Source organism: Perca flavescens, chromosome 2, assembly GCF_004354835.1.
Source record: "Perca flavescens isolate YP-PL-M2 chromosome 2, PFLA_1.0, whole genome shotgun sequence".
Classification (NCBI taxonomy): Eukaryota; Metazoa; Chordata; class Actinopteri; order Perciformes; family Percidae; genus Perca; species Perca flavescens.
The window spans coordinates 25,909,743-25,929,375 of record NC_041332.1 but is presented as its reverse complement, the minus strand read 5'-3'; the positions used below and the strand labels follow the sequence as shown (position 1 = coordinate 25,929,375).

The window sequence follows — 19,633 nt, the reverse complement described above, 5'->3', positions numbered from 1 at the left end:
AGCTTTGGTTTATAATGATACTTTTGTAACTTTGATTCAATGATTCAGGTGTAATGATTTGTTTTGTTTTTCGTGTTCCCCGCATGCTACCTCAGTACACGGTCTAAATGTGGCTCTACAATAATTTTAGTACTCCTTAAAAATAAGCATGACTAATGATAAACCTCAATGGAGCTCCGGTGACACATTCTGTAACCTGTGTGTATATAAGAAATGTATTTAACGTGGTCCCATCATTGTCATTTTGTTAAACCAACTGTAATCTGTGTTCCTGTGCATCAGTGTGCCTGCCAGAAACAGAGCTACTCCCTTGACCAGTATTTATTATTTGTACTATAGTATTTGGTACTTTCTATCATCTGTCTCTGCACTATGATTATCCATATATCATTGTTGCAAATTGTGTAGTCATTACACTATTTTATATTTATTGTATATAATAGTGCAAGCCAAAAATGATTATAAATAAAATTTAAAAACTGTTTACAGTTGCCAGTGTGCCATTTATTTTTATTTTTTTTAACAAACTCCCACTGAAATATCAGATTTGTTTCCTAAATGATCAAATACATTTTTCAGTTGTTGTAGGATGAAAAAAATTATCATTAGAATTATTTTAATCGAAAGATATTTGGTTTGCTGACCCTAAGAAAAGCGGTAAATATTCACATTTAGAAGCTGGAACCAGGGACACATTTGGTAGTTTTGCTTATAAAATGACTGAAATGATAAACAAATCTAAAAATGATTATCAAAATAGTCTGCAGTTCATTTTCTACTCCTAGATTAATAGTTTCAGCCCTAGTTTAGATTGGTTGTCTAATGTCTCGTGGCATGGCTGACCGCTAACTTACTACACAGCGATGTGAAGAGAGGTCTGGCAATGCCAAAATGCCAAAACCACTTTTTGGGCCAATGTTTCAGAATTGTAGCAATAATTCTTTAAGAAAAACAATATTATCTTTGTACAAAATAAAATGCAGTTTAACTATAAAATGCAGACAAATGAGTTTTTGGAGCAACTCTACTCTCAAATGTTTTAAATTATCAGTGGATCTTTCTCCTAGCAACAAAAGTAAAATATCACTCGCACAGTAATGCCACAATTTAGAGAGACCATCAAACTGCATTTAATTAGAAAACATGAGCATAAACAAGTAGATCATTGGTCCTAACACACATATCGTCAGTCACATTACAAAACGTGATACTTGAGTTGAGTTCCCCTGACATTATGAGTCCTCATTTATTTTTGCTTCAACAAAGAATTTAAGGGATCTCATTTCTGGCGAGCAAAGTCGTGCTTTTAAAAACATCCAGGGCAAAGTCAGCACTGAAAAAGAAAAAAAAAACTGAACTATCAAGTAGCTTTACATAAAGTTATGATAAGGCTTTCAAACAGGCAGACCCTACAATGAGGTATCAGGTGTCCCTCTAGAACCTCCCACCGACCCATTCGGCATTTACAATTAGGACTAGGAATATGAAAAAGACTTATAGGCCTACACCAGCAAAGACCCATCAATACGTTTCTTTGTTTAAAAGTTGTAATTTAAAAGTCCAGATTTAGGTTTTAATTAACAGATTTTAAAAATCACAAATTATCTTTTAAACAACTTAGACATTAATCACTTTTTTGTGCAACTTGGCACTCAACACTTTTTTTAAGAGGAGAGCGAATACATTTGCTACCAAGGCATTATGGGCCCTTTATAAGAAGCAGGGTTAACAAGCTATCTGGATAACTTTCTGCCAAAGTAAAACCCCCACACCACATAAAATCTTTTGAAATAAAAAAAAAAAGTACCCTTTCTGAATTAGAGTGGTGTAATCCAGATAACCTGCTTCTTGGAAAACTCCCTGATCTGTTAATTGTTTTCAAATTAAAAAGTGACTTTTACTAAATGTAACATGTTTCTGAACACCATTAGTAGCGGTCATATTTGGCTCATATCAAACTGTGTGGTTTAAAACACGAGATATTCTACTTCCCAAAACAAAAGCAATTGTGCGGCTCCACACAGATAACCGATTGCAGCTCTATAATATTAAACTAAACTTAAGTTTGAATAAATCTAATGGCATTAATCTAAATACTGCTGAGACTGAATCATTATCACCTTCATTCCCAACATCTCCTTGCCACATTGTTATGAAAGGTCTAGAAAATAGCCCTTGAAAGGGTCAAACAGCATGAATGTTTCAACACAAGTCTCAATGCACATCCCCTCTCCATCACAAGATTGGGTCTTTACATACACACAGACACACACACAGACACGCACACACACACACAGACCGGATTGAACAAGTCATCAACAAGTGGCTCACAACAACTGATTTAGTAACACTTTAAAAAAAAAAAAAAAAAAGAAAGGGTATTTTCATATTAATATTGGCATCTGTTTTAGTGTGAATGCATAAAAAGCAGGCAGTCTTTGTTCAGAGAAAAGTTTTTCTGAAGGCTCTGCGATACCCCTCGTCTCTAATCACAGTGTGATTGGGCGGGGTGGGGGGGACACAGTCTAAACAATGATTTAGAGAAATCCCATTCACCCACAGTTTTTATTCCTGGAATTATGGGATACTCATATCCATCAGAAAAGTGTCATGATAATAAATGAAGATGGCATTGGGAATAACCGACTTCTGATTCGGTTGGAAGAAAACGGCCAAAAACTGTTACAACTTTGAGAGAAGTATTTAAATAAAAAGTGCACAAAATTCCAAAAAGGTGCTTTGCTTTAGAAATGAGGGTATGAGCTTCTGGAATGTGAATAGGGCAGTTGTTATTTAAGACGTCTGGCACTGAACCCCACCAGTGCTGGCATAGTCGTCTTCATCCATGTAGTAGTACTGGTGGCTGGGTCTCTTTCTGTTCTCGAGGTCACAGTCCTCCAGGTCGGCGTAGATGTACAGGTCATCGTCCATACGCTCCGGCTGCTCTGCATCCAGCTTTTCAGGGAGGTAACGCTCCAGCACCTTCAGCTTGTCCTCGGAAAGGAAGTTGGCTTGTGGGAACACCACCTAAAAAAGGAAACGGGCAATTTGATTACGACAACCATGTAATTTGTTCAGCCTCGTCAGTTTAATAATGTCCGTGTGTTTTGATATTTTTTATATCGGTGAAGCAAGCCAAAGCATAACAGACAGATGTGATAGAACCGAGACAAGCTTTACAACGCAGAGAATATAAGCATAAGTGCAAGGTGGGGGATGATATGACACCAATGTTAATGTATGGGTGTGGCAAGTGTGTGGTTTGTTACTGTAGGAGAGGAGATGGGCAGATATATGCATTTTCTTTGATGGCAAGGAAAGCATGTGTTAAATAATAATATAACAGATAAGTAAAAGAGAAAACAAAAAAAAAAAGGATAATAGAAAGTGAATATGGAAAAACTGCTTACCGAGAAGTGAATAATAAGGCGTCCCTTCTCAAACGGTCTGCGATACATGGGCATCCCTTCATTCAAGATGCACTTTGTGTCTCCAGGCTTGATCAATTCCCCTGTGATTAAGAAAACATGGGACACATTAGTCATTTAAAAAAAAAAAAAAAAAAAAAAAAAAAAAAAAAACAGAAGAACATTTTACATTCTCTCGTCATTTGAAACAATCGTGCCAAAACCTGCTGGCAAATGCAAATTTTTTAATTATATATACACATTACATGTCATTTAGCTGACGTTTTTATCCAAAGCGAACTGAATTATAAAACAAGTCTCGTCCAGTCTCTGTTGTATGTTTTTTTTCCCCTACATGTTTAACAAATGCTTTTAAATACTGGTATACTACAATTCAACTTAACTTAGTAGCATTCAGTAAGGGGTAGCTGTGCATTTCATTATTTGGTTCACCTGGATGTGAGGTGATGAGAAGAGTCCTGTTGTCCAGTGTCTGAACAGGCTTCTTGAAACCACACAAAGCCTCCACCAGCTGTAACTCCATTGACATCATCAGGTCCTCTCCTTTCCTGTTAACAGCAGCAAGTTGTGAAGAAAAGCAGAGTTGATTTTACTGGGTAAACCGTTTTAAAAAAAAAAAGTAAAGTGTGCTGCTATGTAGCAACAGGGTAGCATGCAAACTCCCAATACGTGTAGATTTAATAAAAAAAGTTTAAGGAATTTAATAATCTACAACTTTCAAACAGGGTGCAAAGTCAAACTAGCCTAGAAATCTAGACGCACCTAGCAGCAGCAAATTTAATTTGCAGCTAGGGGGGTCTAGGCACTCTCCGTTGACTTGCGAGCTGGAAAAACCAAACTCGAGTCAGGCCAATCACATCGTGTATTGAGTCGGTGGGCGGGCTTATGGCTGCTGCTGCTGGGAACAGCGGTCTTCTGGAAGACTTAAACTTTTCTTTGAGAAAAGAACGGCATTGAAATCATTCTTAAAAAAAAAAGGAAGACATGTTCAGAGTTTTACCGACCGGATATGGCAAAAGTTGAATCTATCAACTAGCTTTGCTACCGTCTTCGTTGCTCTGCCTGGTTGTAGCGCTATCCTAATACGTGCAGAGGGAATTTGAAAGACAACCGTTTATCCAGCCCCTCGGATTGAGCCCTGTCAATGGTGAGTTCCAGACTAAAGCCAAACAGGACTTTGAGTAGTAATATCGATTTTTACAGACAACTGGTGATCAGAATTGGTGCTTCTACTTTGGCTCATGTACCACTTTATGCCGCGTTCTATTTACCTCGGAAGTCGGAAGCCGCAACTGGGAATGACATCATACCCGGGTTGAATGCGTTTTATTTAAAAGTTGGATTTTCATTGTTTTCATTAGCTCTAGCCTGGTTAGCTATTGTTAGCAATACCAGTTGAACGCATTATGCCGTTTTTTGTGCATGCAAACAGCGTAACATGTTCACAGATAGAAGTTGGACATGCCTGTGTGAACGACTGATTTAGTGACACAAATGAGACAGAAGTGCTTATAACTTTATGTTACTGCAGCTTTCACAACTGTTGATACAGGGGGCAGCCATGTTGGATTTTGAACTCTGGCTACTGCGAGGTTGTACGAGTTCCGAACTCGTAAATACGAAGTCAGGGGGCGTGCTTCCGACTTTCACCTCGTAAAAAACGAGTTCAGAGGTAAATAGAACGCGGCATTAGTATTCAATAACAGGCTGTAGGATCCACCATACATACTGTATATATTGTTTATACAAGATTCATATAATCACTACATCAGAAAACAAAAGACATCTGATAACGGAAATAGTACCTGGTGAAACATGAATGTTCTCGCTGGTCCAAGACAATGATGATATCACCTGGCTCAATTCCTGGCTCCTGGTCTCCCTCTCCATGGAAAACTATCTTCTGGCCATCTCTCATTCCTGTGGCAGGGAAGTGACCATGTGATGTATGCACAATATTTGGTTTTCTAGTTTGCTCTTCAGACAATCACAGATGCATTTAGAGAACTCTTTCACACTCACCTTTATCAATGTGGACCGCCAAAATCTTCTTCTGGCGCAAGATTTTCCGACCCCCGCATGCTTTGCAACGGTCCTTGTGGCTGATTCTCTGTCCTTGGCCCTGACAGCTGTGGCACACCGTGGACACTTGCTGGACCATACCTGGTACTAGCTGGTGCATGCGGACCTGCATGCCTGTGCCATGGCAAGACATGCACATCTGTGCAGCTCCTTTCCGACTCCCACGACCTGCCAAGAAAAACAAACCGTAAGCACACAGGATAACAAAGATGAAGGCTATTTTTTTTTTTAGGTTTGGCATATTATATAAACTGTGGTGAACTGGTGAGCGAGGACTGGAATACATTTACAAGACTGATGCATTCTGTTATTGGGCAAGAGCCTTTTCCTGGCTTGCGGCTGCTTGGGTCTGCTTGTGCTGAGAAGTCTGCTTGAATTACTATTATAACAGGCACTTAAAAAGAGCATGTAAAAAGTAATCGCATAGCAAAAGAAGTACCTTCACATCTCTCACAAATAGTATTTTTTTGGAGAGCCAGTTTTCTTGTAGCTCCATTATAAAGATCTTCCAGCGTCACTGTAATCTGATGAACAATGTTCTTCCCTGGGGAGAGACATATTACAGATGTTAGCAATACTGTTTCTTGGAATAATGACTTCAACAATCCTTGTATCAGTTTCCTTTCATGATATCCATGTTTATATAAACAAGCCTATTTCTGCTACCAATCCTAAATTATAAGCAGTCTTTTGAATGGGAACAGAGGAAAACTGTGATGGAAGACGACACTGGGCTATAGATGGAGAGCAGCTACGTGTTTACTTCTCTATTTGAGGCTCTGAATAGTTTTCAGCCAAACGACATAGTCACAATGATAAGATCATTTTGTGGTTTAGATTGTTGATCGGACAAAAAAAAAAAAAAAAAAAAAAAAATCACACAAGACTGATTAATCAATAATGAAAATAATCATTAGTTTCAGCCAACAACTAACAAAGTCCGACTGAGAAGATGTATGGTATTGCTTTATAGAAGTTAATCAGACAAACCAGAAATACAGACACTCTACAAACTGATTATTTCTTGAACATTTCCGTACCTTTTCGCTCTCTGTGCATCCGACTACCCCCACCAAAAAACAAGTCAAAGATGTCCATGGGCGATGCAAAGCTCCCACCACCACCACCACCACAACCAGTCCCTCCTTCCTTTATAGCCTTTTCACCTCCACGGTCGTATACCTCTCTCTTCTTGGCATCTGACAAAACCTCATATGCCTGTGAGATCTGCTTGAACTACAAAGCAAAGAAACAAAAGATACATACTTCTTTGAAGAGGGTTCGAGAAGATTTCTGGCAATGTAGAGCTGTTGAAAAAGGTATTCAACTCCTTGACACTGTGTGCAAAGTAATAACTGATGTGTAACATTGACTTCAGTTTGTCAATTTCCATTAAAAAAAATCTAGGAAAAGAAAAGTATATACACACAAATTAAATATGGCTGCAAATACATATGAACTTAATAAAAAGGTACTAACCTTCTCTCCTTCTGTGGGATTTTTGTCAGGGTGATATTTTAAGGCTAGTTTGCGATAGGCCCTTTTCAGTTCGTCAGGAGTAGCATTAGGCTTCACACCCAATGTGTCATAGAAGCCCGTTTCCTTGACCATGTTTGTCTTTGATGGATAACCTTGGGAAAAAAAGATAAAACACAAGCAATAATTAAATATTAATTTCTAGGTTAGCTCTTAATCACCCTAAAAACATGACTACCAATATTGAGTCTCTAAAAGTGAAACAAAATGGTAAGAAAGTAAGAATCTGAACCATGTAACTGTGTAAAGAGAAAAGGGAGTCGCAAAAACAAAGCATATCATCACGTGGCCAAACTGTGAGAGAGACATGGGTCATTGTACTCCGCAGGCAAGATTTGGATTTGCTCTTTCGGTTATTAAACAAATAAGAGTAGACATTTCTAAATAGTCTGTCTCCCTCAATCATGTACATAAATAGTGGTGGACAAAAACATTTGAAACATTTTTGAATGAAATGCAAATTGCATTCAGTTGAATCAACATCTCTCAGACTGATTTTCAAGCTTATACTGTACTGTAAGCTTGTACAAATATATGATTTGTTGCAAGACTATGGTAGTTGATTACACTGTACATGTCATTAATTAACTAGCAACTCAGTGTGTATCAACAATGAAGTATGCTTACGGTATCCTTGTACGAACATTTCTAATGCACTAGCTTAAAAGTCTCACTGTTTAGGGTTTACAGTATGGTATGAAAGCACACCATGAGAATGTTACTTTGCTTGTCAAGATTTTAAAGTGCTACTCATTATTCATCAGCATAAATGTACACCGGCAGATATCAGGCTGTGATGAGGGTCAAGTGTTATGTATACGTGCATGTGTAGATTTACACTCATGTGTCATTTAAGTAAACCCAGCTAAAACTAATGCAGTTTAATCTAACAGCCCTGTGATTTCCAACCCTGAGGTCATTTTTAAGGCTGTTAAGTTTGTCGTGCTGCTGAATTGTGTTGCAATTCTAGTATAACCTAATTGATTTAAAAGGGGCGGACAAAATTTCTCTCAGTATAAAACAAAACAACTCCAAAAACTGCAGTCTCTAAAATGACCATTAAATTGCAATTACAGTATGAGAGTGTAGGCTGTACACCATGTATGAATGCAATGTCTGTTGTAAATTGAGAGATATATATATTCTGTTAATGTGGCCATCTTGGCTGGATCCTGGAGAGCCGGTGCCATTCAACCGGGTGAATATTTCTCTGTGTACCGATCTGACGGCATAATTCTGCTTTATGATGAATCATGCAAGTGGAATGAGTTGATGGGATAATATTTCACTCGAATTGTACCCCATACAATTTCACGTGACGCATACATTGATTGGTGGAAATATAAGGCACTTTCGTCATGCTGGTTTTGGTTAACTTTGTTTATCTTAAAGATTTCCTCAAAATCAGGAGGGGTAGAGGCTAAACACCATGAACTAACGTTACCATTATCTGACCCCCACAGGTTTATTTTTGGTTGACACGAGTATTACTTGATGCTAATTAGTTACTTATAAGGAACTAGCTACCTGTTACCCTCCTTAAGATGAAGATAGTGACACGGTTTCATATCTATCAGGCCTACTTTAGAAAATAGAAAGCGTTAACGTTACTTAACCTAGCTAGCTAGCTAGCTAACGTTAGCCCAACCATGAGCCAAATGATAGCCTAGCTAATGCTAACACGTCAGCTTTATGCTGTTTTTCTAACGATAAGCTACACAATTAAATGTGACACTGGTATAAACATAATCTGTGGTTACAGTTAAGATTTTCCAACCTTGTATAAAGACAGTAGCTTGTTTGAATCCTCACAAGTTCAAAGCACACCTCAGAGACTCTTCCAGAAGCTTTTTCTTCTTCTTTGGGTATTAACGGCAGCTTGCAACCTCCTCTGCTCCCTCCTCCTCCTCCCATCTTCTTCTTCCTCTTCTTTTTCTTGGCAGATTACTACTTTTGTATTATACCGCCACCAACTGTACAGGAGTGTGTAATACCATGAACTTAATAGAGTTTAGGCTTATTAAGCATAGACAGTAGGCTATATAAGAAGGTATTAATTCAAAACAAACAACCATTCCTACTCCCATATGTCAATGCTTCCATCCTCCTCCTCCTTCTTCTTCTGTTTTATTGGCGGGCTACAAACCAACGTTTTACAATCCATAGATGCATGCATCCCTTCACCTACTGTACCGGAGTGTGTCCATCATGACTTTAAACAACCATAAATAATTATAACTTTATAAAGAATGTATCTTCTGATATTAAAACAGTTTTAGATTAGATTCAACTTTATTGTCATTGTGCATAGTATAAGTACAAAGACAACGAAATGCAGTTTGCGTCCAACCAGAATTGTGCGAAAAAAAGCATTCATTTAAAAATTAAAACCCCTTTCCTGAACTTGTTTTCCCTTATCACTTACAGTCCTTTGAGGCCCCACTGCCTGTTCTATTCCTGGTCATGGATCCATGCACCCATTTCTAATATCTGCCAAGCTTGCATATCCTTAATGTTGCACTACTGCCATCTTCTGGAATTAGTTTACTCATGTCCAACGCATGTCAGACCCTACATCTGTCCTCATCAGTCCCAGGAAGTTGATCAAACATCTTCTGCCTTGTCCACTTCCACCACACTCCAGTATGTTTTTTTTGCTCCTGCTCCTGTTAGCCCTTTTCATTTACTCCATCATAGATTTCTCTCTTATGAGAAATCACATCATAGGCCTACATAATTCCTGCAAATACATGTTCTACAGTTTCTGGAGCCTGACTAAGAATACGAAAAAAAAAAAAAGAACGAAAGCTCTCCGAACTATATGCATATAATTTCAGGTGATTACATTCCCTGAGAGGGGATAACTTTTATTTTCTCCTCACCAGCCTGACAAATCTGATTCAGTGACGTCGGTTTCCTGCGACGAGACGAGTCACCAAAACAAAGCGTGTGGTGGGCTGCAAGGCTGCAACAGTGTAACTCTGCTAAAATAGCTGGCTTCATAAGATGATAAAATGCCAATTTGCTGGCTTATCAGCGAGGAGGGCAACCATAAACCCATTCGACTGCCTCACTTACAGACAGTTGTTCTGGGTCGAGGTCCAGAGACGACTATTAAAGACAAAAAATGCTCTCGGCAGCAAGGTAAAATAGTTGACTAGATTTAAGCCTCGCTTCTTTTTTATTAATAACTTTAACACTAGGCTACTTTGAATCCTCAAAAAATGGCTATTATGTCTGTAACAATTCTAATTGGTCTAAATGACTAATTCCCCTCGTAGTTTATTTTATTGTGTGCAGCGGTCTTTAACCCTACTCGAGCTACTTCCCTCCTGCTTGTTTTAGGTCTCTCCCTACACATCTGATTTAAATGATCTGCTCATCATTCGAATCAGGCGTGTTAGAGTAGCTCTTGAGTATCAGGGTTGGAGAATGTCGTTTAAATAATTTGCATGGACCTGTTCCTTTTTTATACTGTTTGTTTTACATATGCTATGCATTATATTTAAGTTAAAAGCTCTTAAAAGTATTAAAAACAAACTTTAACCTGTTCAAATGTTATCCCTTCTCAACCAGTTGAATTAAAAGCAGAATGCAACAAAGGTTATGTCAAAGTTAAACAGGTAAGAAACCTAAGGAACATTGATTTATATCAGACATTACACTTGTTATGTAGAGTTTTGTTAAATAATTGTAATCTACCGCTGTTTATTTACCACTCTGTGTCTCATGTACCATCTTTATTTTAAAGCTGGGCGTGAACCCGACCTCCATAGACTCTGTGGTGGTGGGTAAGGACAGTGAGGTGAAAATGAAGCCCGGACAGCAGCTTCATATTGTCAATCAGCTCTACCCATACACTGTACAGTTCAAGGAGGATCCCACCGGGCACCACAGCGGCACCAAAAGACCCAGAGAGCTGGCTTCAGAGGACAAAGAGAGCTGCAGAGAGGCTTCAAGCATGAAAACAGCCAAACAGACAGACAAGGTCTCTGTGTCAGTCAGCCATGAAGAAGCCACAAAAAACAGTGTAAGAGAAGAAAGAGTGTGTGTTTGTGGTTGGGTTGTGTACACATTTAAAATATTGTTTTCATGATGTCCACATGTTTCTCTTGTGTTACAAAAAAGCACGTTACCTTAAACTTGTTACAGGAAGGTTTTGGACATTGGAGCAAAGGTCTGAAGACCTCAATGCAAGACCCAAAGATGCAGGTATGTCAAAATGTTTTACAGTTATTGTGATGCTAACTGATCTGGATCCCAGCTGGATTTGTGACTGCATGAGAATGTAAAAAAAATAACACTGTCTTCTTTTCTCTAGGTGTACAAGGATGATAAAGTAGTGGTAATCAAAGATAAATACCCCAAAGCTCGCTACCACTGGCTGGTCCTCCCATGGCAGACCATTTCCAGCTTAAAGGCCTTACGTGGGGAGCACTGTGACCTGGTGAAACACATGCAGAAAGTTGCTGACCAGATGGTTCAGCAGTGCCCAGATGCTAGCTTGCTACGTTTCCGCACAGGGTACCATGCCATTCCAAGTATGAGGTAAGTAATCACTGTTTGAATGGTGCTATTACTTTGAAAGCCCAAATGGGGTTTTCAGCATTTAATGAATGTACTGTATATTTTACACTACGGTCGGCTATTTTTTAAAGCACACTAGGTTTTTGAATCAATTAACATATTTTCCTTACTTATAGACACTTAAAAAAATTTAAACGTATTCTCTTTATATTCTCTTTTACAGTCATGTACACCTCCATGTGATCAGCCAAGACTTCGACTCTCCTTGTTTAAAGAACAAAAAGCACTGGAACTCATTCACAACTGACTATTTCATGGAGTCTCACAGTGAGGGCAAATTACCTTTTTGTTTTTGTTATGATGTTGGTGTTTTGAGTTTTTAATTTGAAGTACTACATATGTATATGATATACTGTATATTCCATACTGCATATATGTCCATTCCAGCAAACTTAAAAAAAATAAAAAAATCTTTTGTTATCTGCAGGTGTCATTCAGATGCTTGAAACAAATGGAAGGGTCACCGTCAAAGAAGGAACCAGCGAATTGTTGAAACTACCTCTCTGCTGTCACATGTGTCACAAAGAGCTTTCTACTATACCAGCTCTAAAGGAACACCTGAAGTCTCACTTTCCCAGCTAAGAAAGTGACCTCAAAGTGAATACATGCTTCAGATGTGTATGGGTTCAATATAGGACTGTAGTGTGTTGGGCATTTCCGCCCCTGTTAATTCTGATTTATGGTTTTATAAAAAATGTCATTGTGTGACCGAAACACAATGTTGTAACTATAGTTATTTATCAGTAGGTTTAAGAAGAGGGTCACTGTGAAGATGCATGTGACTTAGGTTGGATTTCATCAGTTTTGTTTGCCATATCTCCAGATTGGGAAATTGTAATATTGCATCTGTTGTTCCCACATTTTCAAACATGTTAAAATAGGTTGTATTAAATGTTTTCTAAGAACTTAATGCTGATTTTTCTCTCTCTCCATTACAGCATGTTATCCCTGATATTAGGCCTACAGCACCTGTGTTTGTTCAACTTTATTTACATAGTCCCAATGTTGGCCTACCTTTAACCAACTCATAATTGTACATTTTAATGTTTAGAGTATGTTTTGGGAAAAACTCTTGGGGGACTCTGTCCTGTAGCTACAACACAGCAAAACAAACATTTTTTTTTTTCTTCTGTTGAACCTTTTAAGACCACCGGTTTAAATGTCTGAAGAGAAGATGATAAAAAAACCTTTTAGGTAGCACACACCAGACTAGTTATCTTGGTTACACAAGCATAGCCTTTAAAAGCAGTAGTGGCAGGAGGCAAATACAAAACTTGTGAAATTAGGTTTTGAACATAAATTGATTGTTAGTTTTGCATGGGACAAGAACAAGAAAACATCCGAGAGGGTTTGCAGGATTCATGCAGCGGGGTTTTGATACCGCAGCATGAACTATTGACTTTGTCGCCCTCTAGTGCAGGGTTTTTAAATAGGAAGTGCTGCATAAACAACGCCCCGGGTTGCGATCATATGTCAATGGTTGCGATATTATTTTCCCCACTATGGCCACGCTAATACCCGCCCTTCAATAGCTACTGTTGGCAAGGCAACCTGATTTGTACAGGTCCTATCCCCTGACCAATCGGCTTAACAACTCGAGGTGAAATGCATAACTCCAACCAATCAAGCTGCTTCGTAGGGCGGGTCTTGGCGTGGCCATAGTGGGATTCGGGTTTGAGCTTTAACATCCTTCTGCGTAAAAAAATTAATGATACGTTGAATAGAAAGGGTGGGTTACACCATGGATGTATTAAGAGAACGGGTTACACGTTACGTTTCATCCGTACGTTTTAGCCGTAATTTCCCCAGGAAAAATGTCCGCATCAAAAAACGTTAGTGGCCCGTACGGGGATCGAACCCGCGACCTTGGCGTTATTAGCACCACGCTCTAACCAACTGAGCTAACCGGCCCATGCCGCAGATGTTCAGATATCGAGTAATAATAACCAACATGATGTTACTTCCATTTTTTTCTTTCGTTGTATAGTGTTTAAGTTATGTTTTTATATAGCAATGTAAATAATAGGCTACACTTAACACGTACGTAAACTGTAAACACAACAGCAAAATAACCTGTTTGTCAATGGAAGGGAAGATTTGGCAATTTTTTCATGGGCGCAACCCACAGGCACATCGCGGGGACTCAGCGCTGCTGCTTCATGTTCCTTACAAATGGGCCACCCGCGGAAAGGGAACTAAACAGGCTTTCCAACAGTAGGTTATACGATTTATTGCCAAAAAGCATTGTTACCACAAAGAAATAATCTACCAAACACAAATTTCCTTACTTTTTGTGTTAAGTTTATTTTGTGCTCCTTCACCCTTTTAATGAGTTGCTCAACATCAATTTTCAGTCTTGCCATAGATTGTGTCTCCTTGATCTTGGACTGGCACAGACAGTGCTCTCTTGTATAGGAAGCCAGGTAGACCTTACAGGACACACAGTCCACATTCACAAGAACCCCCCTTCATTTGTTGACGTGTTATTACGTCAATTCAAACATATTAAAGTATATGCATTAGAGGGTGTTCCTAGTAGGGTGTTCCTAAAGTATCAAAGGTAAAGTTAAAGTGGCCACATTTAGAGCTATAACAGCTATATACATTATATATGCCTACTGCAGACACAAAGCTCATTTGAACTAGGCTACAAATATTGGGCACTGTTTGTCTATGGCAAATCATATTTTAGAGCCTGATTTGTATGTACAATCTTAACCCGCAAAGCAGTGGTGGAAGCAGTAATGGACACAATGTACTACTGTGGTACTTCAAGTTAAAGTACAAAATTGAAAAAAATAGTTATTATGCAGAATTACCCATTTCAGAATCATATTATATTATTGGATTTTGGATTATGTCTTCATCAGTTGTCTGTGGTAAAGGCGGAGCTCTATAAGTATTATAATTGTAGTTGATTATATAAAAACATGCAAGCACCCAATACCATGGTTTAATTATTTGTTTATTATTATTATTAAAACAAGGAAATGCTTAGGCTACATCATCATCACAATAATAATCAAACACACAAAATCAATCAGCTGCAAGTAACATTATAATGCCAAAATCAACATTCAGAAGCGATGGGCAAGAGCAAAATGTATCATCCTGAAGTCTTCAGGCAAATGGTTTAATGGTGCTTTAGTTCATAGTGGGAAAACTTAGAGCTGCACCAAGTACATGTCATCATCTCCTTAGACTTAACTCTCTTTCATCCTCATCTGGCACCATCAGATTGTCCACTGAGTAATGAGCATCGTCTCCTATATCCTGGAAGAGATACTCTTCACTTTCACAACTCTGAGTTCCATTCACACAGTCTTGGGTTTTGAGTTGTTTCAGCTCGGTGCTGTCACTGGCGTTATTGTCCTCTGCACTCATGCTGGCATCACTGCTGTCACTGGCCTCACTGGTCTCGTTGCTTTCACTGCTCTCACTGCTGGTGCTGTCACTGCTGTCACTGGCGGTTACACTTTCACTAGTGTCTGCGCTGTCTGTGGGATTCTCCACCAGTGGCAGGTTTGTGTTGGTCCCGCTGGTGGAGGTATCAGTGGGCTGTTTCTCAGTCAGGTGGTCTGATTTACCCTTGACCTCTGTGCTGCTGTTGTCCTCGGCGCTCAGGACTTTGACGACACTCGCAAACACTCGAACCCAACTCTGATGCAGAGAATAAGCAGAGCATAGCGTTACTCAACTTGAATCTCTGCAGGACATAGTTCAAAACCAAATTGTTTATCCCACCTTTCGAACGTTCTCCTCGCTGCCCATGCTGTCATCTCTGGTTTCAGTCATGGTGTATGTCTGTGGAAATACAGGGAATAATATGAGCTAAGAAGAGACCAGAAGGATGAAGTGACATACATTAACAATTGTCATACAGAACTGGTTTGACAACACTTGATTTAATTAGTGTTACCCCATCATCCTCATCTGATTGACTGTTACTCTCCTCTGAAGTCTGTTGTGGAAAAGAAACAGAGCATTTTAGAAAATAATAGATTTTTTTTCACAATGGAGAGTGCAGTAAAGTATTTCTTTTGTTTTCTTAATGTAAATGCTTACTGGGCTTTTTCGCTCGGTGGACACAATTCTATTTTATTACAATTACAATATCTATTTTTAATATTAGAGTTGGAACTATTACATTCACAGCCTTTAAAATATAATGAATTTAAGGTTATGAACCCAGCGATAATGAATTTTAGTGATACCAATAAAGAAAAAGAAGAGTGAAGATACAACCCACCTTGTCCTCTGATGTGGATTCTAATGATTCTGATTCTGACTGTGAACTCTGACTCTGCAAAGTATTATACGAGGAGAATTTAGACACATTTACAGCACATTGTTTGATTTATTTGAGCAGGAGATTGATGATTCAAAACAACTTACTTGACTTGAGGCACTTTCTTCAGAGCTCTGAAACAGAAATAGGAATGCATACCCATTTAGATGAAAATCAGCAATCAAAAGTGATGCAAAAAGTTGGCTGAAAATAATAATTTCCTTTTACTGAAATAAATGCATTACCTGAAGCTCTGAGGTGTCATTTTCCGATGATTGTGAAACAGACAAACTTTCAGTCTGGGAAAGAAAAACAAAGTAAGCACAAACCACAATATATTTAATTATAGCTTATAACTGCAACACCAATAATCATCACATTCAAGCTATTGCTGCATGTGGTACAGTATAATAAACAATAGTGTCTGAAATGGTAATTGTCTTGAGGTCTGGAGAATCTTTGAATAACTGCACCTATTGTTAGGTTTTCTGCTGACTTTGTCAGAGGAGCACAAACTGCCTGCAAATGATTTATGTGTAAACAGTAGTCGACAATAGCTGAGTTCCTTTGCTGTAACACCAAAGTTAAAATGTGATATAGCTTTAGGAAAGACTGTTTTTAAATAGCACTTACCGAGTTTGAGTCAAGCTCATTTGATTCCGAAACTGCGTTGTATGAAATCTGTCAGAAAGAAATCGCAGGTCATATGGTGGTTTCTTGATGTGCAGAAAGTCAACGTGGATCCATATTAAGTGATTAATTTCCTCTAACATGCTTTTTTAACTTCTGAATCTTCCTGCTTCCTAGCAGATATTCTAAATATGGGAGGCACTGCTCATATTTACACTCATGCTATTATGGTTGCAACTGACAAACTGGCAAATTATATTAATAATTAAATGTATGAAAATGCACAACACAGAACCTGATGCCTTTTTGGTTGGCGACTTTACTTTCTAATTCACGTTAAACAACAAGCATAATATGTAAATGCATCATCAGAATCAAGCAGATATTTGGTAAATGTACTTACTGGGTTGGCAAAAACTGCTCCAATCAGGCACAACATCATTATGGTAAACTTCATTCTGTAACAGACATACAATATGTGATTATTATTGTTACAAATTTGATTCAATTCAATTTAAAATAGTCTTAGTGTATACATTCATCTGGTGAAATTTGGTTTGCAAACATAAAAACACAAAATCACCAAAAAAATTCATATCTAACAATAACAAAATACAAAACATGTTAGTGTGAGCATCTCTCTTTACAAAGTAGTTCTTCTTGCACTTAAACTGCTACATAGGAAAAGAAAACATTAACAGAAAATTGAACTAACAACACAACTTAAAGGCTCTTAACAGCAAAGAAAGTTTGGAATAACGCTAACCAATAGCAAAAAATCAGCAACAGTTACCATGTAGCAAGATCACTTGCAAGAAAAAATACAAGTTATAAAGTCAATATATGATCAATTACCTTCTTGTCCTTCAGAGATTCAGAGCTGGTGTTAGAAATGTCGTCAGTGGTCCTTGTTCAGTGTATGTAGCAGCAAACAGGAGAATCCAGTGCTTATTCTGAGCCACTTATGGAACGCTGGCAGTTGAGGCAGTAAAAGCACGATGTGTGGATATGCTGTAGGAAACTCCAAGGACAACTGCATATAAGTAACCTTAATTAAAACGATTGCATCACTTCCTTCCGGATGTCTCTCCACTGTCGACACGCGAAGGTGTATTTGTTCCGGAGAGTAAGCTCAAAACAAACACACACACTGGCATGATAATGATTGCACATACACACGCACAAACACTCACACACAGTTGTTTCATTCAGTCCCTACACTTCCTCCACCCCCTCTCAAGTCTTCAGTGAAATATAGTGGAGCATACTAAACCATAGGGTTTGTGGCCTGTTAAAAAAACAAACTCTCCCACTCAGAGAGGGATGGAGGGCCAGACGGGGTCATGCTTGCTTCCGGTGAAGTGGATTAATTTTTTTCTTTACTAGTGTACCAATAATTGTATTATGTTTTATATTATATTATATATATATATTATTTTAGTCTAATAATTAATTACAAGGGGCAGAAGAGAGGTAGTGCTTTGCTCAAGGTGGGATTCAAAATACATTAGAATTTACATTCTAATAAGGAAGCTGTAACTTGTGACAACTTCACACACACACACACACACGCACACGCACACGCACACGCACACGCACACGCACACGCACACGCACACGCACACACACACGCACGCACGCACACACATTAAGGCTAAATACACAAACTATATTAATTAACAAAAATATGTTTTGTAACTCTTTGTCCTTAGTGCTACATGATATTATTGGAAATAGGACTTGTTCTTGGAAATAGGGCATGTACAGTAGAAAGCCTAAATAAAGACTTCTATATTTCCTCCCTAAGGCTTATAATTGTTTCCTGGATATCCATATATGGTCAGGCCTAAAATAAGATTACAAAATTCCTTGTTTAACCTCACTTTGGATTTCAACCGTTCAAAAGAAACATGTAATTAGACTGGATGTTCACCAGTCTGGAGCTGTTTGCCAAAAACCACAGCTACCAGTTGTTGTAAGGTCCTGCTTTAGAAAAGGGGAGGAGAGAGGATGATGATTGATGCTTGCAGACCGACAGTCAACAGTGTCTGCCCTAACTTTTATTTGCTTTAGTTAACGAGTTGCTTTGTAGATATACATGATTGATACAAGATAAAATCAACAGATACATACAGATGCATTCTTATAGATTAAGCAACCCAGCAGTATATGAAGTAGTTAAAATTCCCCTCAGCTTTACCAGCTGTAAAGTTAAAGTTATGCTTACACATTAATGTAAGAATAATAAAAAACATATAATGTCATTGATACATGAATAATAGTTAAGCTTCAAAGTTCACAGACCTCAACATTCATTTAGTAACTGTTCTGGAGCTCTTGATCTTCATCAGCACAGTTTGCCCTGTTTGAGTGCTCAAAATAAATGTTGAACATACACATTTCCATTACATTATTTGCATTGATGGGAAACTGCTTTGTCAAATGAAAAGTAGTGTGTAATAATGAGAAAAAGTATCAAATCTTGCAAATCTTGCAATAGTGAACTAATAACTACTACAACTCTTCCTGCTTTCCTGAGCAGTGGATAATAATACTTGAAGTTAATAGTGACAAATATTTGTCATATTGTTAATCATCATGTCACTCATGTACTGTATATCAAAATATTCTCATTTGTCATATCAGTGGCCTCAGGAACAAAGACCTGACACTACAAAGACCTGTGGCAGAGTGACATCTAGTGGCCAAAAGTATATATTATTTCTGTCCTAAAAGTTTCCTCCAAGTTTCACACACAATTCACCCAAAAGATTAACATATATGGGGTGATTCTTTTACCGTTTTTGACCTGGCGTTTTCCTGCATGTTTTTTTTTAGTTTTCTTTTAGGAAAAATAGACATTGCAGATTTTTTAAGGCAGAGCACCCAACTGAAGTTAAGTGCACAATCACTTTCTCTCCCTCTCTCTGTATCTCTGTTGCCCAAAGACCCTCCCAAAAAAGTGTTGGCACCATAGACCCAGAAAAAAAACAGTGTGTGTGTGTGCAGCATGCCAGTTTGTGTGGACAGTGTGAGTGCTGTCTCGAATACAAAAGGACACCTTCACTGGTTCAACACAGGC

At 38.3% G+C, this 19,633-nt stretch overlaps 3 protein-coding genes and 1 non-coding gene across 6 annotated transcripts; 1 reads left to right on the top strand and 3 right to left on the bottom strand.

Annotated features, from left to right (window-relative positions):
- Nucleotides 1–1,106: 1,106 nt before the first annotated feature.
- On the bottom strand, nucleotides 1,107–9,061 carry dnaja1 (DnaJ heat shock protein family (Hsp40) member A1). 2 transcript variants are annotated; one of them, XM_028599186.1, is made up of 9 exons: nucleotides 8,874–9,061; nucleotides 6,990–7,141; nucleotides 6,551–6,746; nucleotides 5,950–6,054; nucleotides 5,451–5,678; nucleotides 5,234–5,348; nucleotides 3,861–3,976; nucleotides 3,411–3,511; nucleotides 1,107–3,027 (listed from the first exon to the last, which is right to left on the bottom strand). In XM_028599186.1, the coding sequence occupies exons 2-9, from the start codon at nucleotides 7,119–7,121 to the stop codon at nucleotides 2,794–2,796; spliced, it is 1,227 nt and encodes a 408-aa protein (XP_028454987.1). In that variant the 5' UTR covers nucleotides 7,122–7,141; nucleotides 8,874–9,061; the 3' UTR covers nucleotides 1,107–2,793. The 2 variants fall into 2 exon arrangements, with proteins under 2 accessions (XP_028454987.1, XP_028454983.1); XM_028599182.1 differs by having other exon boundaries at nucleotides 8,824–9,058.
- An 857-nt stretch (nucleotides 9,062–9,918) lies between these two features.
- On the top strand, nucleotides 9,919–12,543 carry aptx (aprataxin). 2 transcript variants are annotated; one of them, XM_028599191.1, is made up of 7 exons: nucleotides 9,919–10,190; nucleotides 10,623–10,669; nucleotides 10,798–11,076; nucleotides 11,199–11,258; nucleotides 11,368–11,594; nucleotides 11,797–11,900; nucleotides 12,061–12,543. In XM_028599191.1, exons 1-7 carry the CDS (start codon nucleotides 10,061–10,063, stop codon nucleotides 12,213–12,215), a joined length of 1,002 nt encoding a protein of 333 aa, XP_028454992.1. In that variant the 5' UTR covers nucleotides 9,919–10,060; the 3' UTR covers nucleotides 12,216–12,543. The 2 variants fall into 2 exon arrangements, with proteins under 2 accessions (XP_028454992.1, XP_028454996.1); XM_028599195.1 differs by lacking the exon at nucleotides 10,623–10,669 and having other exon boundaries at nucleotides 10,915–11,076.
- Nucleotides 12,544–13,470: 927 nt separating this feature from the next.
- Nucleotides 13,471–13,544, bottom strand: trnai-aau (transfer RNA isoleucine (anticodon AAU)). The gene has a single exon. It is a non-coding gene; the product is annotated as a tRNA-Ile (tRNA).
- A 1,138-nt stretch (nucleotides 13,545–14,682) lies between these two features.
- On the bottom strand, nucleotides 14,683–17,486 carry scpp1 (secretory calcium-binding phosphoprotein 1). The gene is made up of 10 exons (XM_028589311.1): nucleotides 17,407–17,486; nucleotides 16,955–17,009; nucleotides 16,555–16,602; nucleotides 16,167–16,220; nucleotides 16,029–16,055; nucleotides 15,883–15,936; nucleotides 15,553–15,594; nucleotides 15,378–15,437; nucleotides 15,029–15,293; nucleotides 14,683–14,956 (listed from the first exon to the last, which is right to left on the bottom strand). Exons 2-10 carry the CDS (start codon nucleotides 17,006–17,008, stop codon nucleotides 14,823–14,825), a joined length of 738 nt encoding a protein of 245 aa, XP_028445112.1. The 5' UTR covers nucleotide 17,009; nucleotides 17,407–17,486; the 3' UTR covers nucleotides 14,683–14,822.
- Between the last annotated feature and the right edge of the window lie 2,147 nt (nucleotides 17,487–19,633).